The sequence below is a fragment of the Pollicipes pollicipes genome, unplaced genomic scaffold, assembly GCF_011947565.3.
Source record: "Pollicipes pollicipes isolate AB1234 unplaced genomic scaffold, Ppol_2.1 Scaffold_4881;HRSCAF=5763_pilon_pilon_pilon, whole genome shotgun sequence".
Classification (NCBI taxonomy): domain Eukaryota; kingdom Metazoa; phylum Arthropoda; class Thecostraca; order Pollicipedomorpha; family Pollicipedidae; genus Pollicipes; species Pollicipes pollicipes.
Genome location: NW_023596576.1, coordinates 53,826,916 through 53,853,174, shown reverse-complemented (window position 1 = coordinate 53,853,174; position 26,259 = coordinate 53,826,916). Strand labels below are relative to the sequence as shown.

The following is a 26,259-nucleotide window of genomic DNA, read 5'->3' as shown; positions in this document are numbered from 1 at the left end:
CGCTGAAAGTTTTTTTACGGCTTTAAAACTGTTGCATGTAGCCCTTCGTGAAAAAGCTAATGTTTCATTTTTTATCCATGTTCACAACAAGCATATGGGAATAGATTGAGCCGTTTAGTATCGTTCACCATCGCAACCTTATTCTTTCGGCTGCAAGGGAAACGCGATGTCAGTGAAAATATTTATTTGTTAACACTGGTTGCAACTTTGCAGCCTTAATGTGCATAGGAAACAGAACATGTTGAAAATTATGTATCTTCTTTGGCCAGTTTTCGATGTTGAAAAATTGGATGCCCTTTAACGAGATGAGAAAGTATCACTGATGAACTCGTCAGTTACAAGTTTTAAATAGCAAGACAAAACTAATGGTGATGCCCATTAGTTGCTCAACACATGACAAGTCTATAACAAACATGTGACATTCTGGGATGGTGCAGTGCGGCGCAAAACGTAAGCCTTAAGCGTGCTAACAATGAACCAGAACGAATGTTAACCCGTGTTTCCGATACGCAGCCTTTGTGAAAGCAACTTATCTAAGCAGAAAGAAACAGAACTTGCATATGTATCGCGCTTATGCATATATCTGGCATCGCATATGCATATGCCCAACTCGGTTCATGTGTCAAGCAAGCGGCCCTTACACCTTTACAGTCCAGGCAAATCGCGACGCACGAACACATCATCGTGGGCAGTCCAGCGTGGTGACGGGGCTGGCGGCTGCCTGGCTGTACCCGGGGCGTGACGTCACTGATTCTCCAGTGACCCCCAGGCCTCCCTTCAGGCAGCGAGAGGCCGGTTAGAACGGCGGCAGGGTCCCCAGCGGTCCGCTCGGCACCGGCACGTTCGTGCGGTCCACGTCCACCAGCGCCTGTTGCTCGGGCGTCAAGCTATCGTACACCCCCTGGGGCACCAGGTCTGTGAACAAGCGTACGGCCGTCATCAGGGGGTGTGGGGCTGGGGTTGGGGGTGGGGGGGGGGGGGGTGGGACTGCCGACCTGACGAATATTGGGTCTCATGTTAACGTCTGGACAGGCTGACGAGAACATCACAGCTTGAACGATTTCGTTGGTCGACGTGCGTTGGGATCATCTCTTTTGAGCTGTGATTATAGGAATGTTGGATATGTTCGTCTTCTTGCTCAGCAATTGGCATACTTTCCATACCAATGCGCGTTGATAATTGACTCAAGATGTGGGTGCGTGTTATGTGTAGCAGGAGTCTTACACTCCGCACTTACTGAATCCTTCACTGTTAATATTGGTTGTTCGATGCAGTCACAGCAGGATACACCGTAAAGGTACACTGTAAGGGTTGGTGCTGTGGATGAGTATCCGCCAGAGGAACTGAGGTGTGTGAACTGACGTGGGCACGCTTATTGTATCCTCCTGATGAGCTCTGGGTCACTACCATCCCTGTTGAAGTCATGCCCGTTCATGGAAGTAACGCTTAGCTGGACAGCAGTAATGTACAAATTCGGCTCAAGGAGCGTACGTGTGCCACAGGATACATCAGGCCACGGAACGCTAACCTCATTCGTTAAGGCGAGTGACGCTCCCCGACCCTGGCACAGACTATATCACGCCACTCGGCGCTCGGCCATACCGTTACATCTGTAGACCAGGTCCGACCAGATGATCATCTCCTGCGAGAAGCTGAACACGCCTATCCTTCCTCCCTTCAGAGTGCCGTCGAATATGTTGCCAGAGTCGGCCACCAGATCCTCGCCCTGCGAACGGGCGGCGAGGCCGGCGGCACAGTCACCAGTATGACGCCCCTCTACATATGAGACCGGGTCGTCAGGAACATCACGCCGTGTGATATACCGGTCGGCAAGGAAGATGGCTGACAAGAACGGTGCTTGTGGATTGCAAAAGTGAGCTGGTGATGCCTAACTCCAAAATTTGTCTTGTTCGCACTATTCATGCAAACATGTGCTCATCAGTAACTCACGACTCTCATTATAGCCAAATGTCAAAGATGAAGGGCCGCGAAAGACTCGAGCGTTCACAGAACCATATCGGGACGTGCTCAGCGAAATGTATTCGTTGGTAAGACACCAGGGATGCTGGATGTTCATGGAGCTATTTGCGGTACAGAGTGGTGGTGCCTGCTATTATCGTGGTATCGCGGAACCGGCTGCTTTACCTCGTACATCCTAAGTCGGATGAGATTGATCTTGGGCCGGTGTATCAAGCTCCACCGGTAGGCAGTCTTCTGTCTCCAGCCGACGTTTCGAGGGTCTTTCCATAGCAGCTTTACCTGGCAGGCGGCATATTATGCGTGTGTCATGCACAACGAGCCAACATCGTGTGTCCACGTGGCGTAGAAACAGAATTGCGTCATATTACTTTTGCATAGCCATACTCTCAGCACGAAGCCAGTGTCGCACAGCACTTCTAAATAATGGATACGGTAGGAGCCCAGCTATCCCACTCCTTCAAATCTGGTTAATAAGCAGCATCGCAGTGCATTACACTAACCAAGCTGAGCCTGAAAACCCCACGGTACCGACCCGCCAGCCACCGACAACGAGGCCGCCTTGAGTCGTGATGGTGGCATCGGCCAGCGCGCGGCTTCGACCAGCGCCTCACCTGGTTGAATGTGTCGCCGGTGTGCCAGAGGGCGTTCCTCATCATGACGCCGGGGCCGGTGTCGGATTTGACGGCCTTGAGCTGCACGCCCGGCTCGGCCACGGCGCGGAACGGCGACGACTGCCAGTACGTCTGCGTGTTCTTCTTCCACATGACTGTGTAAAAGCGGCCGTTGTCCTGGTAGCTGGCGGGGAGGGCAGGTGCCTGACGTCACCCGGATGCCGCCCCGCCGCCGCGTGCCCGGGCAGTGGGCGACGACCCATACATGCTGAATAGGCTCGGCCTTGCAGCCACCAGCGCCGGGCTCGACAGCTGGTTCAAAACCGCGATAACGAAATGCAATAAATGCGACAGAAAATATTTCAATTCGTTGCAACAACCTAGGACAGTACAGATGTTGCGCATGCACTGAGGAAAGAATAGAAGAGAATATACATTACTACATGAATGTGATCACCGCAAAATAGTGACTGGATTTTGAACTCTGGCAGCGTGGGTTTTCTTTCTAATAATCAATAATGCAGCAGTTCACACCTGAATACGAAACCAACGTAGTCGTCGTCGATCTCTGTGTCGATGAAGAACGTCCCCTCAAAGTCCAGTCCACTGAAGCGGTGATACCCTGTAAGCCAGCGATTGATGCTGAGTCCGTAGCGCATAGCGTCAGATGTACATGGTGCAGGATGAACACTTTTATCATCGTCCTGAAACTCGGTATCACGCAGCTGCAAACCAAGCTGTGCGCCCCTAGTCTGTTGTCGACCAACGCAGTTCGGGCGTAAAGGCTACGTCCCCTGACAATGCTATTCCTTAATGACAGGAACGACGGCAGGGGGCCCTTGAAATATTGACCACCAAATATTTGTCTTCACTGGTCGGGTTAAGCAATGCGCATGATATAACACGGCATGCACCATGATAGCAATATAATGGTGTACGGTATATGGTATAGTGGTCACCAATATAATGGTAACGAGGCGAGAAGTGACGGGCCCTAGCTGATGAACATTCGAAACAAAACAAAAACATGACAAGGCAACACCTTTTAAAAGACAGCCTTCGATGAGTGTGTATATGTTAGAAATTCGGTTTACATATGAAAAATACAATGAGGTTTGATAATACGTCAATGACTGGTGAAAAGCATGAAACCAGCCTTATCGGCTACGGCAAACATCTTTGCTGCCTCCTTTTAATACAAAGTGGGTAGAAATCATGATCACTAGCACAGCACCCTGAATACCAATGCAGGAAAAACGCGCATTATTTGTACAGTAGCATGAAAAGTTTCCAATACCATGGCATGAACAAAGGTATCTCAATTTTTTTAGTTAACACGCGTTCGGGTGAGGCTCACTGGTCCAGTTAGAAGGCTTTGCAAGGTGCCTTCTGAATGGCGTGGCACAGGCACTTCAGACTTTGTAGGGCTATAGCCAGTTGAGTAGCGGATCAGTGTGTATACGAAAATAACGGTACCTTGTAGAACCCCGGCCTCTGGCTGGTCAAAGTGGGGACATGAGTGTCAGCGAAAGCAGTTCCTCGGAATCGTTCAATCCGATGTGGCAACTGATTACTAGACGAATCCATGCATCTCCGATATGTTTTCAAAGGCAACGAGATAACTGATTGAGAATTACAACTTGTTCCATGGACCTTGGGTCCGGTATGAAGGTGGGACCGGAATCAACACAAAACTGCTTTTGTACTAGAGAAATTCTTTTGTGGGGTAGCTTGACGCTCGTTTCTAAGTTTTTGACCACACGGAAAACACACATATTGTTTAGATTCCATGAAGGTCAGACAATATCACTGACCTAAAGTGATCCGGGTCAACCATTTGTTACTGGGAATGTGACTCCAGCGGAGTAACTGGCGTTAATCTGAATTAGAAAGCAAAGAAATCTTAAAGAGTTTTGGTCACCGCGATCTTTTAAAGCTTCAATGAAGTCATCGACCTAAAACGAACGCCAGTGACATTTTCCTTTAAACAGATATCTTTGGTGAAAGGTGGATGGAAGAGGATGCCTGAAGGCACTTCTGACACCGATCTGGAGTTGGACCTTGTTTGGCTTAATTTGACTCGAATGCCAGGACACGGGATTTCAAGGCTTGACGCACGTCAGTTCCCATACAGGCCTACCTACGCTGTGAATTGGGGGTCTCATGATCACCGTGGTATGTGACACTCTGGCGCGTTAAGCGTCCGGAGAAGGTTTTCTCTGATGCTACGTAACGTGTTTGTACTAGCTGTGTAATGTATGCTGCGTGCAATGTTCGTGCCTGGCACGGTCAGTCATGTGGTATGTAGCCTGGCACGGTCAGTCATGTGGTATGTAGCCTGGCACGGTCAGTCATGTGGTATGTAGCCTGGCACGGTCAGTCATGTGGTATGCAGGTGCTGTTGACGTGTGCAAGTTGTCCGTCACCACCCACCGACGGCCAGACCAGGGTCGCTGTTCATCGTCTGCACGATCTCTGCGCCTTGATTGTAAATGACCCACTTTGGGTCGATCTGCGACTCCCCGAACGGATCAAGCACGACGGTCTGGTACGTCCTGTGGAGAATAGGAGAGAGCAGAGCCTGATGTAATATCATGAATGCGTACAGGGACACCAAATGTTCCCAGTATATACGGAGTCAGCATGGCTAGCATAGCCTCCGCCCTCGGGTCGGCGATTTTTATTTGAAGCCGCTGTCCGTCTGAAGACAGCGAGTGTTGTAACCAGTACGCGCCTGTAAATGGTTCAGCAAACTCGTCTCAAGAAGTGGTGCCGAGGAGACATGATCCCCGTTTGCCCTCATGAGGCAGACACGCAGTCGTATATCCGGGCGGCGTTTTCCGTTCGAACAGTGGTTACTTCTCTCCCTAGACGTCTAACAGTCTCCTCCATGCCACATAACAAAACCTCGCACATGGGAAAGCCGGCGGTCTCCTTTCCTATTCCATGCCGGAAGACTGTTGGTCTTCTTTCCATCCAGAAGACGAGCAGTCCCCCAATCCACAACAACGGCCGGACCGGCTCTCATCTCCATCCAGAAGACGAGCGGTTCCCCAACCACACAACAACGGCCGGACTGGCTCTCATCTCCATCCAGAAGACGAGCGGTCCCCCAATCACACAACAACGGCCAGACCGGCTCTCATCTCCATCCAGAAGACGAGCGGTTCCCCAACCACACAACAACGGCCGGACCGGCTCTCATCGACGCCACATCGCAATCCCGGCGATGCCCTCCTCATCGATCGTACCGGAAGTCGGTGGCGAAGATGCGCGAGTTGTTGGGACAGTTATCCATGATGTTGGGCACGGTGTCGCCGTCGTTGTCGTCCTGGCAGACGTCGCCACGGCCGTCGCCGTCGGTGTCCCGCTGGTCGGAGTTGGCGACCAGCGGGCAGTTGTCGCTGGGGTCGGGCACGCCGTCGTCGTCGTCGTCCTGGTCGCAGGCGTCGCCGACGCCGTCACCGTCCGTGTCCAGCTGGTCGGCGTTGGCGACGTCCGGGCAGTTGTCCGCGCCGACCTGGAAGCCATCCCTGCGACGTCCGAGACGACCAGGTGGTGTCAGAGGGCGACGGGCGGGAGGCTGGTGCTACTACGGGGCAAGCGACGCTACCACCGTGGAGAGCGTGTTATCACGGCACTGACAGCGCAAGGAGGGGTCAACAAATTATAGTTATGCTGCTAGTTGAGGTGATTTCATTAAGCGGTTTTTTTCAAATATCGCATCTTCAACGCACGCGAACATAAAATTGCCAGTTCAAAAATGAATGCGCATTGTCACCACTCAATCCCGTGGGTAGCTCGGCACTCCAGCATAGCCTGTCACGCAGCGGAGAGTCTGCCGCCTTCTGCAGCTCCCGCAGCTGCCTCCCCCTCGCCTGCCCGCGAGCCTCACGAGTCGGGGTCGTCGTCCGTGTCGCAGACGTCTCCCACCAGGTCCATGTCGCGGTCCTCCTGTGCGGCGTTGGCCGCCTCCGGACAGTTGTCGCAGGCGTCACCCCTTCCGTCGCGGTCCATGTCGCGCTGCTCCGGGTTCGCCACCAAAGGGCAGTTGTCGTCCTCGTTCAGGATCTCTGGTGACAGGGGCGGAGCTCGCTATTACCATCCTGCTACACTGGAAGTTGGTGCAGATGGCATCATTTAAAGGCGTAGGCGTGTCAGAACCCGTAAAGGAGCGGCTGAGTCCCGATGGTCTTTGAAGCGCGCCTGAGATTTTGTTAGCGCACGACTTGACAATGCGTTCTGCTGGCCTTTTCTGGAGAAGGTGACTGACTCAGTATCCACGCTATGTCCTTGCATGCAATATAAGTGCACAAATCACACACTACATGGGGAAGGTATTTGGTGACAGATGTGTTAATGGTTATGGAAGCCTCCTACTGCGATTGAGAATATAAACAACTTCTGCGTTCCACTGAACCTCCAGGTGTTGAGTTTGCACTGGGCTTACAGCACATATCACCTGGCATACTGCGGATGGCACGGTTCTGGATTGTCTTCCTTATCGTCTCCTTCCCGCCTGCATTATCATTCATCACGAGTTCAGCCCTACCTCCCATTCAGTACTATCGTCAATGTCGGGCTCAGCACTGCCGGCAACTCGCTTTGGTCCGGTTAGAGTCCAGTCCTGTCCGCCACCCGTCCACATCGTGCTCAGCCCTAACAGCCACTCACTGTCGTTGTCCATGTCGGGGTCGCAGGCGTCGCCAAGGCCGTCGCCGTCGGCGTCCTCCTGGTTGGGGTTGGGCACCGTCGGACAGTTGTCGCAGACGTCCCCCCGCCGGTCGGCGCCGGCCGGCTCCGAGTCACGCTGGTCCACGTTACCAACCAGCGGGCAGTTGTCCTGCGGCGCAGAGGGCGGCGGAGCGTCGAGGGCGGCTAGCGCTGCAGGGCCGAAACTGGGACCGGGGTACTGGGTCCCGTCGAGTGCCTTTCAGTGCGCGGCTTGTATGACGCACGCGCTACTAAACGTCCCGAGCTAGTGTTAGGATCTGTCTCGGTGAAAGGGCTCATCACCGATCGCTGACCGATCGGTGGTGACTATTGCCATCTGCGATCATTCGCTGGCTCAGAGCACTGGCTGACAAGGTGAGAAAAGGAACAGGACAGCTCAGGTGTGTGTGTGGGGGGGGGGGGGAAGGGGGAAGACGAATAGATGAAAACCAAGCTCGTATTGATAGCAAGCACCCTCCAATCCAAGAGGCCGATGACAATCACGGTTTTTTTTTAAGGACGTTTCAGCTTACCAGGCCATGTTGCACAGTACAAAGATCTAATGCAGAGTTAAGCGAACCACAACACTTGCCGATACGCTTACCGCAAGTGAGAAAAAAAGGCGCATCTCGTGATGCACAAATGACAGATCTATATTGCGTCACGAATAGGTTTACGCTGGTCACGTTCACGGCAAAATGTATCACCCTTTGGGCAAAAGCAAGTCAAATTTCAGAACAGATTTAATGTCAAAAGATGGAAAGACGCAGTTACATCACGTTGACTTGTCCGGCTCCTGAGCGCCGCTCTCACCGGCACTGACGCGACCGCGCCCCGTACACCGCTCTCACGGGCACTGACGTGACCGCGCCCCGGACACCGCTCTCACCGGCACTGACGCGACCGCGCCCCGTACACCGCTCTCACGGGCACTGACGCGACCGCGCCCCGGACACCGCTCTCACCGGCACTGACGTGACCGCGCCCCGTACACCGCTCTCACGGCACTGACGTGACCGCGCCCCTACACCGCTCTCACGGCACTGACGCGACCGCGCCCCGTACACCGCTCTCACGGGCACTGACGTGACCGCGCCCCGGACACCGCTCTCATCGGCACTGACGCGACCGCGCCCCGTACACCGCTCTCACGGGCACTGACGTGACCGCGCCCCGGACACCGCTCTCACGGGCACTGACGTGACCGCGCCCCGGACACCGCTCTCACGGGCACTGACGTGACCGCGCCCCGGACACCGCTCTCACGGGCACTGACGTGACCGCGCCCCGTACACCGCTCTCACGGGCACTGACGTGACCGCGCCCCGGACACCTCTCTCACCGGCACTGACGTGACCGCGCCCCGGACACCGCTCTCACGGGCACTGACGTGACCGCGCCCCGGACACCGCTCTCACGGGCACTGACGTGACCGCGCCCCGGACACCGCTCTCACCGGCACTGACGTGACCGCGCCCCGGACACCTCTCTCACCGGCACGTTGAGCACGTTGTCGCCGTCGGCGTCCTCATCGCAGGCGTCCCCGGTGCCGTCTCCGTCCGTGTCGTCCTGGCCCGAGTTTGGTGTTCCGACGCAGTTGTCCTGCAGCGCGTCGAGTATGACAATTACCCAACTGAAGCCTAGCTTGAGTAACTCGAGCAGTACTTGGGCTTAGGGTACGTGCTACAGGATGAACGCATATGACATGGAAATTATTCAGTTTTGCAGATGTGCGAGTACTGCGGTGGTATTCAGTACCGTCGAAAGCGGGAACAATAAACTGGCCATTTGCGATATGCTTAAGACGGATTTCGCCCACCAAACACGGCCTCATTACCAATATGCAGGACGGTGGAAGCGGGGTTGGAGCGCGAGCCGCCCACACCTTTGAAGAAGTGCGGCATCGACGCTTTTGAGTTTCATTAAAGGCAGCCGAGAGACAATCTTTTTTTGTCGGACCGCCGGGTGCTCTTCTCTCTAGCAGATCCCCTAAGGCGACAGACCTACTAGCATCCCGCCAACACGATCGCGCGCGGAAAACAACCGCAGTGTTTTGCCGCCAGCGACGGTTCCTACTGACGCTGCACGATTCACGGGACACCTGCAGACGGCGCACTAACAGCCAGCGCCGTACCTTGGTGCAGGTGGGGTCGGTGCAGGGCAGCGAGACGTCTGGGAACCGGTCCAGGTCCGTATCGGGGGCGCACAGCCGGCCATTGCCTGCCCAGCCCACATTGCACTGCGCGGCACAGGAGGGCGCACCCGTCAGTTGGAACGAGACACAAGCTGGGTGCTATCTGTCATCTCTATTCCACTGACACGATCAGTCAAGGTAGCTTATCTTTCCGTTGCGACGTGACCGAAATTTTCACGCAATTCTCGGGTTCCGCTTCCGTACGCTCGGCGCTTGTAACGGGAACCCCAGGCTTCAGTCAGGTTTCAGCAGTCAGGCTTCCCAACGCAGAATATCACACTATTCAAAAATACGCGAATAGCGATTCCTTATTTTCCTAGATATGCACGTTTTGCTCAACACTAGCACACCGATGGATTGAATAAACCTGCCCGTATTCCATTCACGATGTCGATAGAGTGCAGCATCTCGAGCTGCGCAGCCGCTCGAGCCGCGCAGCAGCTCGAGCCGCGCAGCCGCTGACGGACATTGCGCCCGGCGTCCGGCGCCCACCCTGCAGGTGTAGATGCCGGGCCGGTCGGTGGTGAAGCATTGGGCGTTGCCGTCGCACCGTGTGCCGTCCGGGCAGAGGCCGGGATGCTCGCTGCAGCCCTCCTCCTGACTGCCGACGAAGCCTTCGATGCAGCCGCCGCAGCGGTACGAGCCGTCCGTGTTGATGCACTCGGAGTTGGGCACGCAGCGCTCCTGCTCGCACTCGTTGATGTCGTGACAGCGCTGCTGGTTCAGGCGCGCAAACTCCAGGCCCTTGCCCTGCGGAGGCGCGGACAGGGCTCAGCAAGGGGCCGTCCCACGGCCGGGGTCCTCACGGCAGCTGCTGTGCAGTTGTACAGCGCCCGATCTGCCAGCTGGGTCAGCCCAGCTGCTGCCACATAAGTGTAGCCGCAGTCGGATCAGCTCCACTGCAGTCCGATGAACAGGAGTAGCGTACTCTGCACGACATGGTCACTCAGAGATATGTTGATCATCACCAGCCATATTGCATGGGGTGCAGGCGCGCACGTCTGGCAGCGTCTCGGCCTTAGGGGGTCCGAAACCTGACCTGTACTAAGGCGCTGCCCTGTAGTCCGGTCGGGCAAGGGCCGGGACCCCTGCACCCCGGCGCTGCCCTGCAATGCGGCCGGGCAGGGACCGGGGTCTCACCTGCATCCCGCCGCTGCCCTGCAGCCCGACCGGGCAAGATCCGGGGCCCCTGCACCCCGGCGCTGCCCTGCAGCCCAACCGGGCAAGGGCCGGGGCCCCTGCACCCCGGCGCTGGCTTGCAGTCCGGTCGGGCAGGGACCGGGGCCTCACTACACCCAGGGGCTGCCCTGCAACGCGGTCGGGCAGGGGCCGGAGTCTCACCTGCATCCCGCCGCTGCCCTGCAGTCCGGGCGGGCAGGGGCCGCAGCGGTAGCCTCCGGCCAGGTTTTGACACGGCACGCGCGGGTCGCACGGCTGAGCCAGCCGGCACTCGTCGACGTCAGTGCACTGGCGACCGTCGCCCTCGTATCCAGGCGGGCAGGCGCCGCAGCGGTAGAAGGGCGCGTCCGCCACGTCCTCGCACTGCACGCCTGGGGAGGGGGCAGACGGCATGACCCAACTGACGGACGGCATGGGTAGACGACAGTGGGAGGGCAGCGGACTGCTTTGACCATTGCATTGCTGGCTGCTAACCCGCACAACGGTCGTGAGTGTGAAACCCGCTCCAGCTAGGACGCGTCCCTTTCACAAACTGCTAGGCAATCCACTATCACAGCGCGGAACAAGACGGCCTGGTACATGCGGCGTACCGTGCCAATTCGAAGTAGCGACACCCACAGGGTAATGAACGAACACCTGAAGCGCACACCTGCCTGGCGAGTGGAGAACTGTACCTGGGAAACAGGGCCGCGACACGCAGCCCCTGAGCGCGGTGCAGGTGGTGCCATCTCCTGTCATCCCTGGCGGACAGGGGCCGCAGCGGGCGCCACCTGCCGTGTCGCGACACTCGACACCTGGCGGAAGGCGCAAAAATCACAAAAGAAAATGGTGGTCATATTGTCCAGCTTGCGAGGAGCTTTTTTGAGATTGGTAATAGGATGTAGCCACTTTATGCATGTGATTGGTCGGGCGCTGCCATACGTTAGGAGGCGGCATGGCCGAGTGGCCAGCGCCTTCGGCTCCCTGTGGGGGGCCCGGGTTTGGACCCTGGTTTTGCCATGACTCCTGAGTATAGCCACCGCATCCGCTTCCGTAGAAAGGATCCTAACGCGCGGCGCACTCCGCTTTAAAAAGGAAATGTTTATGCGCGCTGCTTCTTGAAAAAAATGAGCACGTGGCTTGGCTGGTCTACGTCACAGCATCACGGTTGCTGGCATAATTATTGTCCACGATGTGGCCATGCTGCACTGAAGGCTTGAGGGAACGGGGTATACAGGTCCAAGACAAGCTATTTCGTCAGAGAAGTTTTCAATGTAGGAAATCAAACAACTTCTCAAACCGGAAGTTCTCCGGAAAGCTGTTTTGTCTGTTCCGATAGCTCAGTTTGTTAGAGCGCGTGTCTTCCAATCCACCCACCAGTGGCGGGGTAGATTCGAGTCGCTTGAGGCTCTCGTTATTTGCTCTTGACTGGGATGGCCTGTGGCCGTTGGCGGCGGGTACGCTAAGGGCCAGATGATCTCACAGAGACGGATGTGCCGTGCCCAGCACCGCGGCACGTTAAGCTTTCTCCACCAAATTCTACCGTTTACTTATAATCACGCGCTCGGATAGTGACGGCCAAGGCTCACGAAGCAATACTGCTTAGCGTAGGCTACCATCCAAGAAATGCATCCATTCCAGCGCTTTGGACAAAATCTTGCAGAGACGTGCTGGCTGTTCAGCTCACTGAGGTAAGCACCTTTGAGACCTCGCAGTGAGGCTCATCGAGCAATTAGGAGGATATACCGTACCATGCAGCATATATGAAATATTACTTAAATCTACCAAACCAAAGTTCATCTCGTGTGCCCCGGCTCAAAAAAGATGCGGACGTCTAAGCAATAGCATTCCATGTCGCTTGTGATCACTACAAAAAGCATGGGATGACATATATCTTCATAACAGGTAACCCCCTCCCCTCCCCCACAAAGACCCACAACAGGTGTCAACCACACGTACCCTCGTAACAGGTGTCTGGCTTGCAGATGGGCCGCGGCTGGCAACGCCGGCCATCTCCGACCATGCCTTCTGGGCACGGGCCGCACCGAACGCGACCCTGCTCTTCCACGCAGCGGACCCCCGGGTAGCAGGGGTGCGTGCTGCACGTCTCCCGCAGATTTTCTGGTCGGGACAGATGGCAGCACTGTTACATTCATATTCCGATTAATGCTCCATTTCACAACAGATCCACAGCATGCAGCATGCTTTATCATTGTTGCGCCCTGTAAGCTAAATGCATCATAGGCCAGATCGTACAGAGCAGTTCAGCACACGCTAACCAATCATCTGCCTATGAGCACACACACGCTGCGCATCCTCGTGCTGCACACGCAGAGGGCGTCGCTTTAGATGGGTGGGCACAGGCGGTACAGTATGAGCGGCACAGGCGGTACAGTATGAGCGGCACAGGCGGTGCAGACGGCCCCGAGGGCACAGGCGGTACAGGTGACCCCGAGGGCACAGCCGGTCGGGGTAGCACAGGCGGTGCAGGCGGCCACGAGGCACAGGCGGTCGAGGTAGCACAGGCGTCACAATCCACAGAACCGGGGCGCGAGACGCCGGCGGCACTGACGGGGTCTGCAGGCGTGGCAGCGCTCCATGGTCTGACGCATCCGCACGGCCTCCGCGCTCTGGCGGTCGAGCGCCGAGCGCAGGTCCTTGATGGCCCCCACCATCTCCGACATGGCCTTCAGCATGGCCGGATCAGTGCGCGCGAAGTCCTTCGCCGGCTCGTCCCCTGCAAGGTGGCACACAGAGCGAGACCGCGTCACCGGCGGTACAGCTGGAGCGGCGGTGTTGGACACGCGGTCCAGAGCGCGCTGTATAACGGACGAGAGGAAACGGTGCGGTGGCAGGGCAGAGGTAACTCTCGCTTTCGACTGCGTGGAGCCGTAATTGCTAGCATGCGAAGATTTTGCGTTCAGAGATGATTCAACGACACGGTCCAGTGTGAAAGACGCTGGACGGACCGAGACTCGCTCTCTCGGTGATCATGGCGTCTGAGACGCAGCGTACCTGAGGGCCTAGTCTGGTCCAGCCCCCTCCGTCCCTTGGAAGTCCAGATGCCTCACCTCCCCCCCCCCCCCCCCCCCTCTACCCTCCCGATAGTGGGAGGGTGGTTCTGCGACGCGACGGTTCTCGTAGATCCCGTTCTTAATAACGTCCGTCTGGGAACTGCTGGGAGATCCGGAAGCATGGCTGTAGTTACAAGGCGCAACTCACTCTCTCGAGAGTCCTGCGCGGCCTGTAACGACTGCGGTCTCCAGCCGGAGCAGCCGTGCTCGTAAAGCACAGACGCCAGCGAGGTCTGGTCATAAACGCGTGCCTGCAGCCGCCGGCCGGCCACCTGAAGGCATGTCGGACACGACTGAGAGCACGGCGAGCACGGCTGAAGACACACTGAATACGACTGAGGGCATGCCGAACACGGCTGAAGACACACTGAACACGACTGAGGGCATGCCGAACACGGTTGAAGACATGTCGGATACGGCTGAGAGCACGGCGAGCACGGTTGAAGACGCACTGAACACGACTGAGGGCATGCCGAACACGGCTGAAGACACACTGAACACGACTGAGAACATGCCGAACACGGCTGAAGACACACTGAACACGACTGAGGGCATGTCGAACACGGCTGAAGACACGCTGAACACGACCGAGGGCATGCCGAACACGGCTGAGGACATGTCGAACACGGCGGAGGACATATTGAACACGGCTGAGGGCATGCCGAACACGGCTGAGGACATATCGAGCACGGCTGAGGATAAGCTGAACACGGATGAGGGCACGCCGGGCACGGCTGAGGACGTCTTAGACATGACTGCGAACACACCGAACACGACTTAAGATGCCCTAGTCACAGTTGAGAACATTCCGGACAGAGCTGATGACACATCGGGCACGACTGAGGACGCCCTAGGCATGACTGAGGACATGCCGGACACGACTGAGGACATGCCAGACACGGCTTGGGACGCCCCAGACACAACGGAGAATTTTCAAAACACAGCTGAGGACATGCCGTATACCGCTGAGGAAACCCCAGACACAGCTGAGTACACACCAGGCGCGGCTGAGAACACGCCGAACACAACTGAAAATTGGTCAGACACGGCTGAGGGCGCGGTGGACACGAATGGGGACACGCCGGACACGGCTAAGGACATGGAAGCCATGACTTAAGACACTCTGGACACGTCAGAGGACAGGTCAAGCACGATTGACATCACATCGGACACGGCTGATGATAAGCCGGGCACGATTGAGGGCATGTCGGACACGGCCGAGAACACGCCGGACACGAATGAGCGCAGGGGAGAAAACTGAGGACGCTTCGGGAGCGCTTATGTCAGCCATGAGCGCGTCATTGTCATCACTTATATTACCGATAAGCCGTATTCTTCAAGTAGATAAGTGGTATAACTATGAAAACACCGATTGCAGTCCGTTTTTATATCAATGTGCATCATTGTTATATTATCTCTCTGATTTCCAAGGTACTGAGCTCAGAATTCGTTAGGAGTGCCGCGATCACTGGGCAAGGTGTGCCAGCCACTGTAGCGCATGATGCGTGTCCTGACGACCAACATTATACCCGCTGCCTACAGGACCGACGTTACACCCACTGCCTGCAGGACCGGCGTTACACCCGCTGCCTACTGGACCGGCGTTACACCCGCTGCCTACAGGACCAGCAATACACCCGCTGTCTGCAGGACCAGCGTTACACCCGCTGCCCACAGGACCAGCGTTACACCCGCTGCCCACAGGACCAGCGTTACACCCCCGCTGCCCCAATGGACCAGCGTTACAACACCGCCTGCCCACAGGACCAGCGTTACACCCGCTGTCTGCAGGACCAGCGTTACACCCGCTGCCCACAGGACCAGCGTTACACCCGCTGCCCACAGGACCAGCATTACACCCGCTGCCCACAGGACCAGCGTTACACCCGCTGTCTGCAGGACCTGCGTTACACCCGCTGCAGACAGGACCGGCGTTACACCCGCTGTCCACAGGACCAGCGCCACACCCGCTGTCTGCAGGACCAGCGTTACACCCGCTGTCTGCAGGACCGGCGTTACACCCGCTGTCTGCAGGACCAGCGCGGCTGAAGTCATCCTTTCCACCGTTGACGTCAGCGCTGCCACGCCTCAGCGGAGTGGAGAAGGGAGGGGGCGCTGGCGGAGGTACGTCCGTCGGCTGTGACGAGCGCCCGCACCGCGTTCGCATGGTTCACATTACCAGAAGATTCGTGCCACGCACTCCTTAGGACATTCACAGACGTTCAATATAAGAGCGTGGAAACGCCCCAGTGAGCGAGGGACACTTCTTTCTACTTCGTTGGCCCCTTCTTGGGCTTCAAGTCCAATTTGTTATGCCAGTTCTGCATGTGGATTACCGTAGCATTAATGGTCAGCTTCCATTGAATATGGGGTCATCGTCCCTTTGGCCTTCAATTTTATTTCCACCACTCGCTGTACCAAGTCTATCAGTGTACGTCAGCCTGGTTGCAGGGCATCACGTTTTATGGTCAGTATGCCAGCACCAGAGGTGTTGTTTTCTGGAAATTATTGTCCAATGAAGTCCAAGTTGTCTAGAAGTTCTTCTTTAAGTCCTATACATAGCCTTAGAAAGTACCAACTGTCCGCCCACGAAGTTTCCAAAAAATCAGGTTGTCCAAAAATTTCAAGTGCTGAAACAACAACAGCCAAGTGCTACCATCAACAACCAAGAGCCCCAATCACTACTCGCCTAGCTGCATCCACTCATGCAGATCGAATGGAAAAAAGAAGTGATGGCTGAGTGATGTGCATCTGCAATAAAAACTAAGATGCATAGCAATTTACGACACGCCAGAATGACATCGGCTGTTTTTTTAAAACATCCAAAGATTTTTACCCCTGCCCGGCCTATTTCCAAACTTAGCTTTATAAGTTTCTGGAGTTCCAAAAATATTGACACCAATCGGCACCTCTAGTCCCCACCCAGGCTAGAAAACCAAACAGAGCTGCGGTCAGGCGTGTGACCTTTGGTTGAAGCCGATCATGCTTGATATGTCCGGTCCACACGGGCGGCACAGCTGCTTCCTCACGAAAGCGCAAACCAATGCGCCGCATTGTGTATAATTTAATCGCAAATCTTAAACATTACATGTCTGCCAATTACGTAAGGCACGTTTACTCTAACGGGGAAGTCAGATAAACCAGATAACAAGACGTAAAACAAGTCATGAGAACAGCGAATGGCGCGTCTGTTCGGAGCGAGCGGGGTCATGGGCATTAAAGCCCCCCGAACATGGCCAAGGCTGCTTTAAACAGACCGCGGTGCTCTGGCGTGCATTGCCGCTTGACGGCATCAACCACGGGGGTCCCTGTGATACACAGCTTTTAACTTTACAGGCCAGATGGAGCGATCCCCGTCCCACACGACAGCCATACATTGGTCTCGAGTGTCCAACACTCACCACAGAGACGACAACGGACATTAAATGGCCTGCCTCTTACAGTCGACATGTGTGGCGATCACACTCACTGATGCGCGTTAAAAAGTTTGACTACAGCACCTCGCAAGGCTCACAAGATCTGCACTGTCGTGACCTTGACATTGATATCCTAGCGCCACTGTTAAACCATTGACACATTTCGGTCATTTTGGTGCATAACATAACTCTTCCGTTGGTCAATGTGATGAATCCTTTGGTTGTGACCACACATGGGCTGCATCTGGAATGGCATCGTCATAGTTCATGAGAACTGCTGAGATTCATTATATATCTGCTAACTACCTATTTGGTGCCGCAACGTACGCTTAAAATTCCTCAGCGAGGCCAAATGGAGTGCAGAATGCGGCGGTTGCACCAAGGAGCGCCGATTCTATCACTTCATCGCCGCATGGGCCTACGGGAACGAAATGACTGGGGTCTCCGAGATCTGCGTTGGAGCCTGCTAGAAATTGCTGCTCAGCTGCAAGCGGGTTTTGGGCTCAGCTCACTGCAATCGTATTGTGACGCACTGCATTGTGTATGAGATACCCCCCCCCCTCCCCCCCCCCACAAAGGGATATGCATCAGCTTCCGCTATGAAGATGGGTAGACCGGAGGCGTAATGTGCATTTGAACCTTGTATTATATAGTCATATCAGTTACCATGCTGGAAATAGCCGCCTTGCAGCGCACAAAGAGGTACGGGATTGCCAAGGACATTACAGTGGGATATGTTGTAAACATGCTCGCCTATGAACATTCCCATAATACGTGCAAATTTTAACAAATTACACTATCACCTCTATATGTCATAAGCATGCTCATGTATAAATATTCCCATTTTATGTGCAAGTTTTTACTTGATATGTTCGCTTAACTAGTGCCTCGTGGTATGCTGAAGGTCCTTTAACTTCGGCAAAGACCTCATGATGCAAAAAGATAAAAAAACTTAAGGTTCTTTTTTTTGCTTACATCTAGTAGCTTATACCTTCCATTTAAGCTCCCTTTCGATGAGTGCTGCAACTAGAAAAGGTCTTACGGAACGTAACGTAACGTGATGTAAAGACTGCTTTACTACTTTTTGTGATATGCAGACAAATATGTATATCGTAAACAAATTATTCGGAGCTACTATACCACGCAAAATAGCCGACAGGCTTAAGCTCGTGGGTAGCGTTAATTCAAGTCTGAGGCGGTCGATGGCCGGCTATGGGATGCACTTCCAAAGCTCCAGAACTGCGCGGTTCCCAACTCGTGCGAAGCGCTATATTCGGGGGAGCGCGCAGCTGCCGGAGCTCGCGGCATGTCTTCCGCGTGACTGCATGGTCTACGGGCTGCCGATGACGGCATAACTTCGGAGGGGTGGATAAACACTGTCCATGACGCTTGCAAGCGGAGCGTCGACGAGCGGCCCCCGGTCCGTGACGGTCGGGCCGATGCCGCCGCTCATACCCTGGCCGCGCTCACTGGCCGGCGGCCCCCGGTCCGTGACGGTCGGGCCGCTGCCGCCGCTCATACCCTGGCCGCGCTCACTGGCCGACGGCCCCCGGTCCGTGACGGTCGGGCCGCTGACGCCGCTCATACCCTGGCCGCGCTCACTGGCCGACGGCCCCCGGTCCGTGACGGTCGGGCCGCTGCCGCCGCTCATACCCTGGCCGCGCTCACTGGCCGACGGCCCCCCGTCCGTGACGGTCGGGCCGCTGCCGCCGCTCATACCCTGGCCGCGCTCACTGGCCGGCGGCCCCCCGTCCGTGACGGTCGGGCCGCTGACGCCGCTCATACCCTGGCCCCGCTCACTGGCCGACGGCCCCCGGTCCGTGACGGTCGGGCCGCTGCCGCCGCTCATACCCTGGCCGCGCTCACTGGCCGGCGGCCCCCGGTCCGTGACGGTCGGGCCGCTGCCGCCGCTCATACCCTGGCCGCGCTCACTGGCCGGCGGCCCCCGGTCCGTGACGGTCGGGCCGCTGCCGCCGCTCATACCCTGGCCGCGCTCACTGGCCGGCGGCCCCCCGTCCGTGACGGTCGGGCCGCTGCCGCCGCTCATACCCTGGCCGCGCTCACTGGCCGACGGCCCAGCCGCGGTCGGACGCGACGCGCCGCGCGTGCAGGGAAGCATCACGGGCCCCGTGGAGCGCCAGCAGGCCCGTCCAGCGGCCGTGGCTATAGTTAGACGCGACATTGGCTTGGAATCTGACATTGACATCATGCCGTGCCGTCTGGGTGCGCGTTATGTGTTAGCGTGGAGGAGGATAGGATGTAAACGTCGTTTGGCCTTTTTGCAAAGTGTGGCAAGTGGGTCTATTCTATTGAGTGTCCACGTGCACTAACGTCATCGGAACAGAGAATTGGTGAGCTGAATTCTAAATAGTGGGCAGCATTCAGGCTCCTTTACAAACTCCCAATAATTTGGCGTTTGCCTGACGGAAGAGTGACTGGCAACGTTGAAGCGACACCTCTTCACACAGCAAGGCCGTCGATACAAAGATCTGATGCTGCTCAGCAGACTGCTCACCCTTCTCTATCGGCGTGGTCTGTGCGCACCGCCGACTAGCCATTCACACATGTCTTCAAATCGCTTCCAAACAGGAAAACCATCCACCACCCCATCTCATGTATCTTCTTCTGCCCCATGCGGCTGCGTTAGTCTGTGCGTCAGGGATACGATAAGAGTCGTACACCCATGGTACTTACAGATGCTTCACAACACTTAAAATATCTGCAATTCCTGAAAATTCGCATATTTTCAGCTCTGGAAAATGCCGGCGGCTGCTTATATTTTACAGACATTAGCGAGGAAGCAGCCAGAATTTGAGACGGGAGGATATTTTTACCAGCGATTCCTAGCCCGTGGGCGGTACCTATGCACTGCCAGGAGCCTAACAGATCCCACAGACGCTGACAGGTACAGCTCCTGGCGTATCAATATGCCATTGATGTTGGTTTTTCCCTAATGCCTTAAACAGTCGTTTCAGCTGCGTACCGTACATATTCGCTCGACCATCCGCCAGCCTTGGTACTAAAGTAGAGGTGTTGTGCTCTATATCTCTCTGTTCATATCATTCTCTATTGCATTTAAAACCACGCTAGTTTTCCTAATCGTCAAATTCCAAAATTGTATTCAGTGGGTCCGTGGTGAAAAGCTGTGCTCGAACCTGGCGAGGGAAGCGGACAGAACCCCCTAAGCCCCTACTCCCTTTGGTTGCCCCACGGGATAATGGATACTTTCCGCAGCAACAGCGGCCTGAGCACTGAGTACGGTCGGAGCACCGCACGAGAACACAAGCCGTGTAAGCCGTGTGTTCCGCTTAAAGCAACCACCACGCACGGGAGCAAGGACGCTCAAGCTCCATAGATGCAACACATGATTGCAGCGCATCTCTTTGCCAAACATGGAATTCTGCACGTTCGCTGAAGTCAATGAATCTATCACTGACAACGGGTCTCATACAGACCCAGTTAATACCCCTGCAATTACTCTGCGTTTTATTTAAATAGCACGCGCTTATATGTTTCATGGAACATATACAAAAACAAAATTCACGTCAGTTGCTGTCGTCAGCTTTCCGTGTCTACGATTACGGACGCGCGGCGCGGGCGCACACATCTGTGACGTTCACGACCGTTGCATGCTGTGAGCGCGTAACTGCAGCCGGACGGCTCGAGAGCGTGCGCCGTGCTCCTGGACTCACCACCGAGACGGTAGAGGCGGCGGCCTCCGTGTACATGCCCTGCAGCGACAGCGGCATGTGGACGGCGCCCTGGTCCACACAGTCCACGTACAAGTGGACGCGGGCGGACGGCTGCTGCTGCTGCACGTGCAGCACTAGGGAGCGGATGACGCCGCGCCGCCTGATGGTCTGCACGGTCCACCACTGGCGGCGCAGCCGGCCGTGCTCTGTCGTCCGCAGCGTCACTGGGGGTCAGCGCCGCTGGGTCAGTGACCCATCAGGCCCGGCCGGCCGTGCTCTGTCGTCTGCAGCGTCACTGGGAGTCAGCGCCGGCTGGGTCAGTGGCCCATCAGGCCCTGCCGATGCCCACGAGTGTGCGTGCGGCCCTCGTCCACCAAACTCGATGAAAACAATGTCATCGGACAACTTAATGACATTTATTAGAGGGGCTGATGAACGTGCCATGGAAACCAAAGCAACAAATGACTGTCGAGAAAATACAGCACGTCAGGTGGAAATCACACCCTTGCAATGGCGAGGATCAAGCCTATCGTTCTTGCCGCTCACAATGACAAAAGGTCGACACTGTCAGCCAATATTCTAATTGGTCACTTAAATACTTGTGGGGCTTGAAGAAGCTCATTAGAAAACGCAATAAGTTATGGTACTTTCATTGCATGCTTTGTCAGCTTACCTCTTTGCTTCGCCCTGTCCAAAATGAAAGCCATCTTGTGTTGGCTCCCTGTCACCTCCACCTCCAGCAGGACATGAAGCTGGTCTTGCGCCACTCGCCTCGATTTGATGTTGCTGAAGACCAGGAAGAACTCTGGTTGTGCCACAACACGCTGGAACTCCTCAGTCAAAACTGCAACAAGAGTGGTTTCGTTTCAGATAGCTGACCTATACCCACCGACATTCTCTCCTTCGCAGGTCAGCTTCGCAGTCATCATGGCAAGTAGCAGTAGGAACCGGCTCACCAACCAGCGGTAAAGGTCGAATCTCGGAACTGGTTTAACGATCTTGCGCCGTTGCACCATGAGGAGCAATCAGTGCAACCTCTGAACCAGTTCGCCCTTGAGCTCGGCGAGGCGTCGGTCACACGGCTGTGGGTAGGCTGTCCACGCCCCCGGCTGGCGGCGCGGAGGCGTGGTGACCACAGCGCTGCAGGTCGAGAGGGAATCAGCTGACACTCTGCAGACGGAGTCACAGGCTGTGTCCTCTGAACTGTCTGCCGCCAGCCGAGCCCATTGTATCTCCTTGTGGTGCTTAAGATCAGGAGCAATTGGCAGCTAAATAGCGGGAGACGTCGCGGTAATACACACGGGTCAACTGTCTGTCTTGTCTGTGGGACACTGCACGAAGAACTTTATCGAGTTTAACAGCCGCACGGTGAATGAGGGTGAAAACGAGAGCGTGTTACTGGATTACGATACTCAAATTCAAGTTAAAACCATAAACCAAGTAAAGCATCAAACTTTGGGATGGTTTTAATTTCAACTACCCAATGTAGCTTATTTCCCTTCTCACCTTTTTACGGACAGACAGCTTTGCATCCGCCGGTAGAAAATTCACACAGATTTGGGCGAAACTTAATGCAACTCATTGAAGGTTCATTGTATGATTTTGAAGCGCAGAGTTAAAGGCTGTTTGATCAGGCTTTATTTTCCTGCTAGATTGCCTAAGGTCACTAACAAAAAATAGCAAACCATGGCAGAATGACGCAACACGTTGAGACGCCGGGCCAAGGGTATGAACCCGTGATCCCGGAACACGCGTCAAATCATCTAGACTGAGAAAGGGCGGACAATCTTGCTGACACGAATGTGCGTCACTGTGTGCAGCCAGTCACCCCAAAAGACAGCACTCGGGTGCAAGCCGTGGATCCGCCCAGTTCTGAGTTCGTTTTGCGGCGGGGGAGGGGACGAAGCTGTCCTCTTCAGGGATTAACATCGGATCTCGGCAAGCGGGGTGAATAAGGACTTGAAACCGACTCCGCAGTAAAGGTGAATGCGCCATCCACAGATCGTCATACCGATTGGACACTGCCCGGCCCATATGTGCGATAGTACACAGTCGACGGAGAAGCGACCGATGTGGTTCCAAAACGGCCAGGAACACCGAGAAAGCTGGTACCTAAAAACCAGGCAGATAGAATTGCGTAAAGAGGCGCTTGCGTTGGCAGTGACGCGAAAGCGTGGGAGTTATTTCTCTCAGATGTTGAATTTATGAACAACATCGCCGTCAGTAAAGTCACCACTGAGTTAAGCAAAGTGTAGGGGCGAGCAATTAAAGTTCAAGTTGCATCAGACCGACTACCGCTGCCAAGGCGTCGGCCGCGTAGCGGAGCCAGACGCAGGCTGTGGCTGACGCAGAGGCGGAGCCAGGCCCAGGCTGTGACTGATGCAGAGGCGTAGCCAGGCCTCGGCTGTCGCTGACGAAGAGGCGGAGCCAGGCCTAGGCTGGGGCTGACGCAGAGACGGGGCTGCGAACAGCTTAAAAAAGGCCAAATAAGGCAAGCCTCTCGTTGAACGGAAAATATAGGCTAACAGCCGTTGGTTGTCTGTGTTCTCTCGCTGGTGACCACCACAACGTCGAATAACCCAGCGCAGAAAGTAACCGAGCAACGCTCACACAACTGGATACGTGTACTCACCAAAACACATGTAGAACCTGGTATGCATAAGGTTAACATTGATACAGATAATTCCAGATTTTTCGTGAGTGAAGATGTTCGACACGTTGTCCTTTCAGCGCTGGCCATACTTGTTCGCGTCTGTCACGCATCGATCTGAACAAGTTCCTTGGATCGGCAGTGTCATGGCCGTACTGAATCACGCTGTTTAAGGCGACTGTTCATGGCGAATTTAAACTGATTGATGGAGGGGGTATGACTTATCAGTGAAGAAGTTAAGCTGATTGAACCAATGATGACGTCAGCGGCCTGCTGAACCGCAGTGGTCCATACCCGGTCGCTCTCAAAGAGCTGGAAGAACAGTTTGGAAAGCTTAGCTTTGTCGTAGAGGCAAACACGGACACGCATATACCTACACCTAAAACACTCCCACCCAAAGAAGGGCCCTCTTTGTCCTGTCTCTTTTGGCGAGGCTACATCGCCGATCTGGCTGCTTCAACAGATGTGTCGTATGTCGCTGACAAGCTGCCACCGCATCTCGCCTGACGCTGGAAAGCGCAAGCACGCGCTCTGGAGTCACGGCAGCCTACACTGGCCGATCATGGCGGCTGGCTGCGGCACTGCTGACTGCTGGACGCCAGCATAGAGTTAGAGTCACAGCTTGACTCCGCGGCATGGAGTCAAGCGGCGGAGGTATGCGGTCACCAGGGGATGGCGGGCGGCAGCGTGCAGTGCCCTCTTACGGTGGCGTTATCGATGCTGATGTGAAACGACGCCAAGGAAAACTGCCGACTGCGACTGGATTTCTTATTGGAAATGACACCGCTTAAAATCCGTCAGGATTTCCCCACCTTAAGACATGAGCAGCATGCGCAAGCTGTTTCCTGATTTTGCCACGCTTCCTTTGCCTAACCCTCACTATGCGAGAAGTTTTCATTTAAAAAAACCTTTTCCGTCCATTCGGCCCTCAGGTTTCTCGGAGTATCTTTGGGATGGGTTGAGGACGGCGTTGAAATTTCAGACGTGTGAGCTTGCATCATGATACACATCTTGCAAAGTTCGGTTTTCGACGTTTACTGTTTCACGATCTGCAATCTTTTTCTCGTAGTCACATCACTGACATTCTGCCAAAAAGTGTAAATAAGGTTCATTTGACACAAGAAATGTATTCTGAAGTGGAATCCTTGACACGTCTTTGTATCAGTTTCACTCAGTGTTTATTATTACTCTTTATTTCACTTATATCTATATCACAAGTGCATACATGTCATAATAATGGCTTTAACCGGGTCAGGTCATCCGAGGTAAAGTTAGATCAAACCTTTACAGAACTTTTACTTCACTGAATCAGTAAGAGGTAGCCAACGCCGCCTTCCACAATATTGTATCATGCGCAGTTCTTGAGATACATGAGTGCGTACATTGCTCATCTAACACTTGGACCTGATTTGATATACGTGAGGTCGCATTCACCATTGTTCAGACGCATCAGTCTTATGCAGCGTGACGAGTGCTTTCCAATTTCAATCTCTATATTGGTCTAGCTCGCTTCGTTCTCGTGATCGTGGGAGACCTTCGAGACCCCGCTCGCAGGACGAGGATAAACAAAGAAAAAAAGAAACGTTATTTCTCAGAAAACGATTCAGGGTCTGCTTCAAAGACTACCGGGTAATGTCAGCGGCCGGCTGGAAGCCGTGGGCGAACCGTCATGCTGGACATGGGAAGCCGTATGGCCCTAGTGACAGTACTGTGGCTGCCTGCGGCCACCCGACGGCCGCCCCAGCCGCAGAGGTGGGACTGGAGGGACCTCTGCAGGAGCTGCACCTGTCCACGGTTCATCGCATTCAGACTAAACCGTGTGTGTGTTTGAAGAGTGTGTGTGTGTGTGTGTGTGTGTGTGTGTGTGTGTGTGTGTGTGTGTATGTGTATGTGTGTGTGTGTGTGTGTGTGCGTGTGTGTGTGTGTGTGTGTGTGTGTGTGTGTGTGTGTGTGTGTGTGTGTGTGTGTGTGTGTGTGTGTGTGTGTGTGTGTGTGTGTGTGTGTGTGTGTGTGTGTGTGTGTGTGTGTGTGTTTGTTTGTGTGCGTGTGTGTGTGTGTCACTCAAACACCACGACTGGGCGTCTTCGGTCATGCAGTCAACTGGCCGGAACAACAAAAAGATATGGCAAAATCTAGCAAGCTTTAACCTGGCCGAGGCCGTGGCTGCAAAACTCGACGCCTTTTTGTTGAGCACAGACTCTTTCGGGCTGATGTTGCCGCGGGAAGCGCGTAAACGTCCGCAGTGCTCAAGTTCGTGCGGAGCTCTATGCAATTGACCTGTACACCAAGTTTGGCTCGAAGTAGACCAAAATGCCTACCGACGAGTTTCAGATAGAAACACTTCAAACGGAGTTTTTGTCACAGTGAAATCAACACACTGCTTGCCCATCTTTCCTTTTTTCTAGTGCGCGTCTTTTAAACAGATGTGATAAAGATCGTACGTATGCGTGCGCCGGGCCAATCTCCAGCATTCCAAGTTGAGTTTTGTGTCTGAAGTTCTAAATCCGGGCATCACTGGCCGTTTCCGTGTCACGTTAAGCTTCCGCCGCGATATCACCGACCGCTCGTTCGGAGCGGCGCCTGGCTGACGTCGGTGGAGCGGGCTGCGACAGAGGCCGGCGATGGCGGCTCACCTTTGCTGTAGACGGGCTGGACGGCGCCGCTCGGCTGCCCGGCCCCGGCCAGCAGCAGGCTCAGCAGCACCAGTCGAGCCGCCATGCCGCCACGCTCGCCGGCCCGCGCTGCCCTCCCAGTGAACGCCGAGGCCGCAC

General features: G+C 55.1%; 1 protein-coding gene across 1 annotated transcript; it reads right to left on the bottom strand.

Annotated features, from left to right (window-relative positions):
- Positions 1-173: 173 nt before the first annotated feature.
- Positions 174-26,259, bottom strand: LOC119101004 (cartilage oligomeric matrix protein). The gene is made up of 20 exons (XM_037224241.1): positions 26,122-26,259; positions 21,512-21,682; positions 20,839-21,062; positions 13,879-14,002; positions 13,229-13,393; positions 12,616-12,777; positions 11,352-11,471; positions 10,840-11,048; positions 9,991-10,248; positions 9,439-9,543; positions 8,799-8,906; positions 7,266-7,434; positions 6,487-6,664; positions 5,843-6,124; positions 5,025-5,146; positions 3,126-3,213; positions 2,592-2,775; positions 2,146-2,259; positions 1,603-1,726; positions 174-915 (listed from the first exon to the last, which is right to left on the bottom strand). Exons 1-20 carry the CDS (start codon positions 26,204-26,206, stop codon positions 797-799), a joined length of 3,111 nt encoding a protein of 1,036 aa, XP_037080136.1. The 5' UTR covers positions 26,207-26,259; the 3' UTR covers positions 174-796.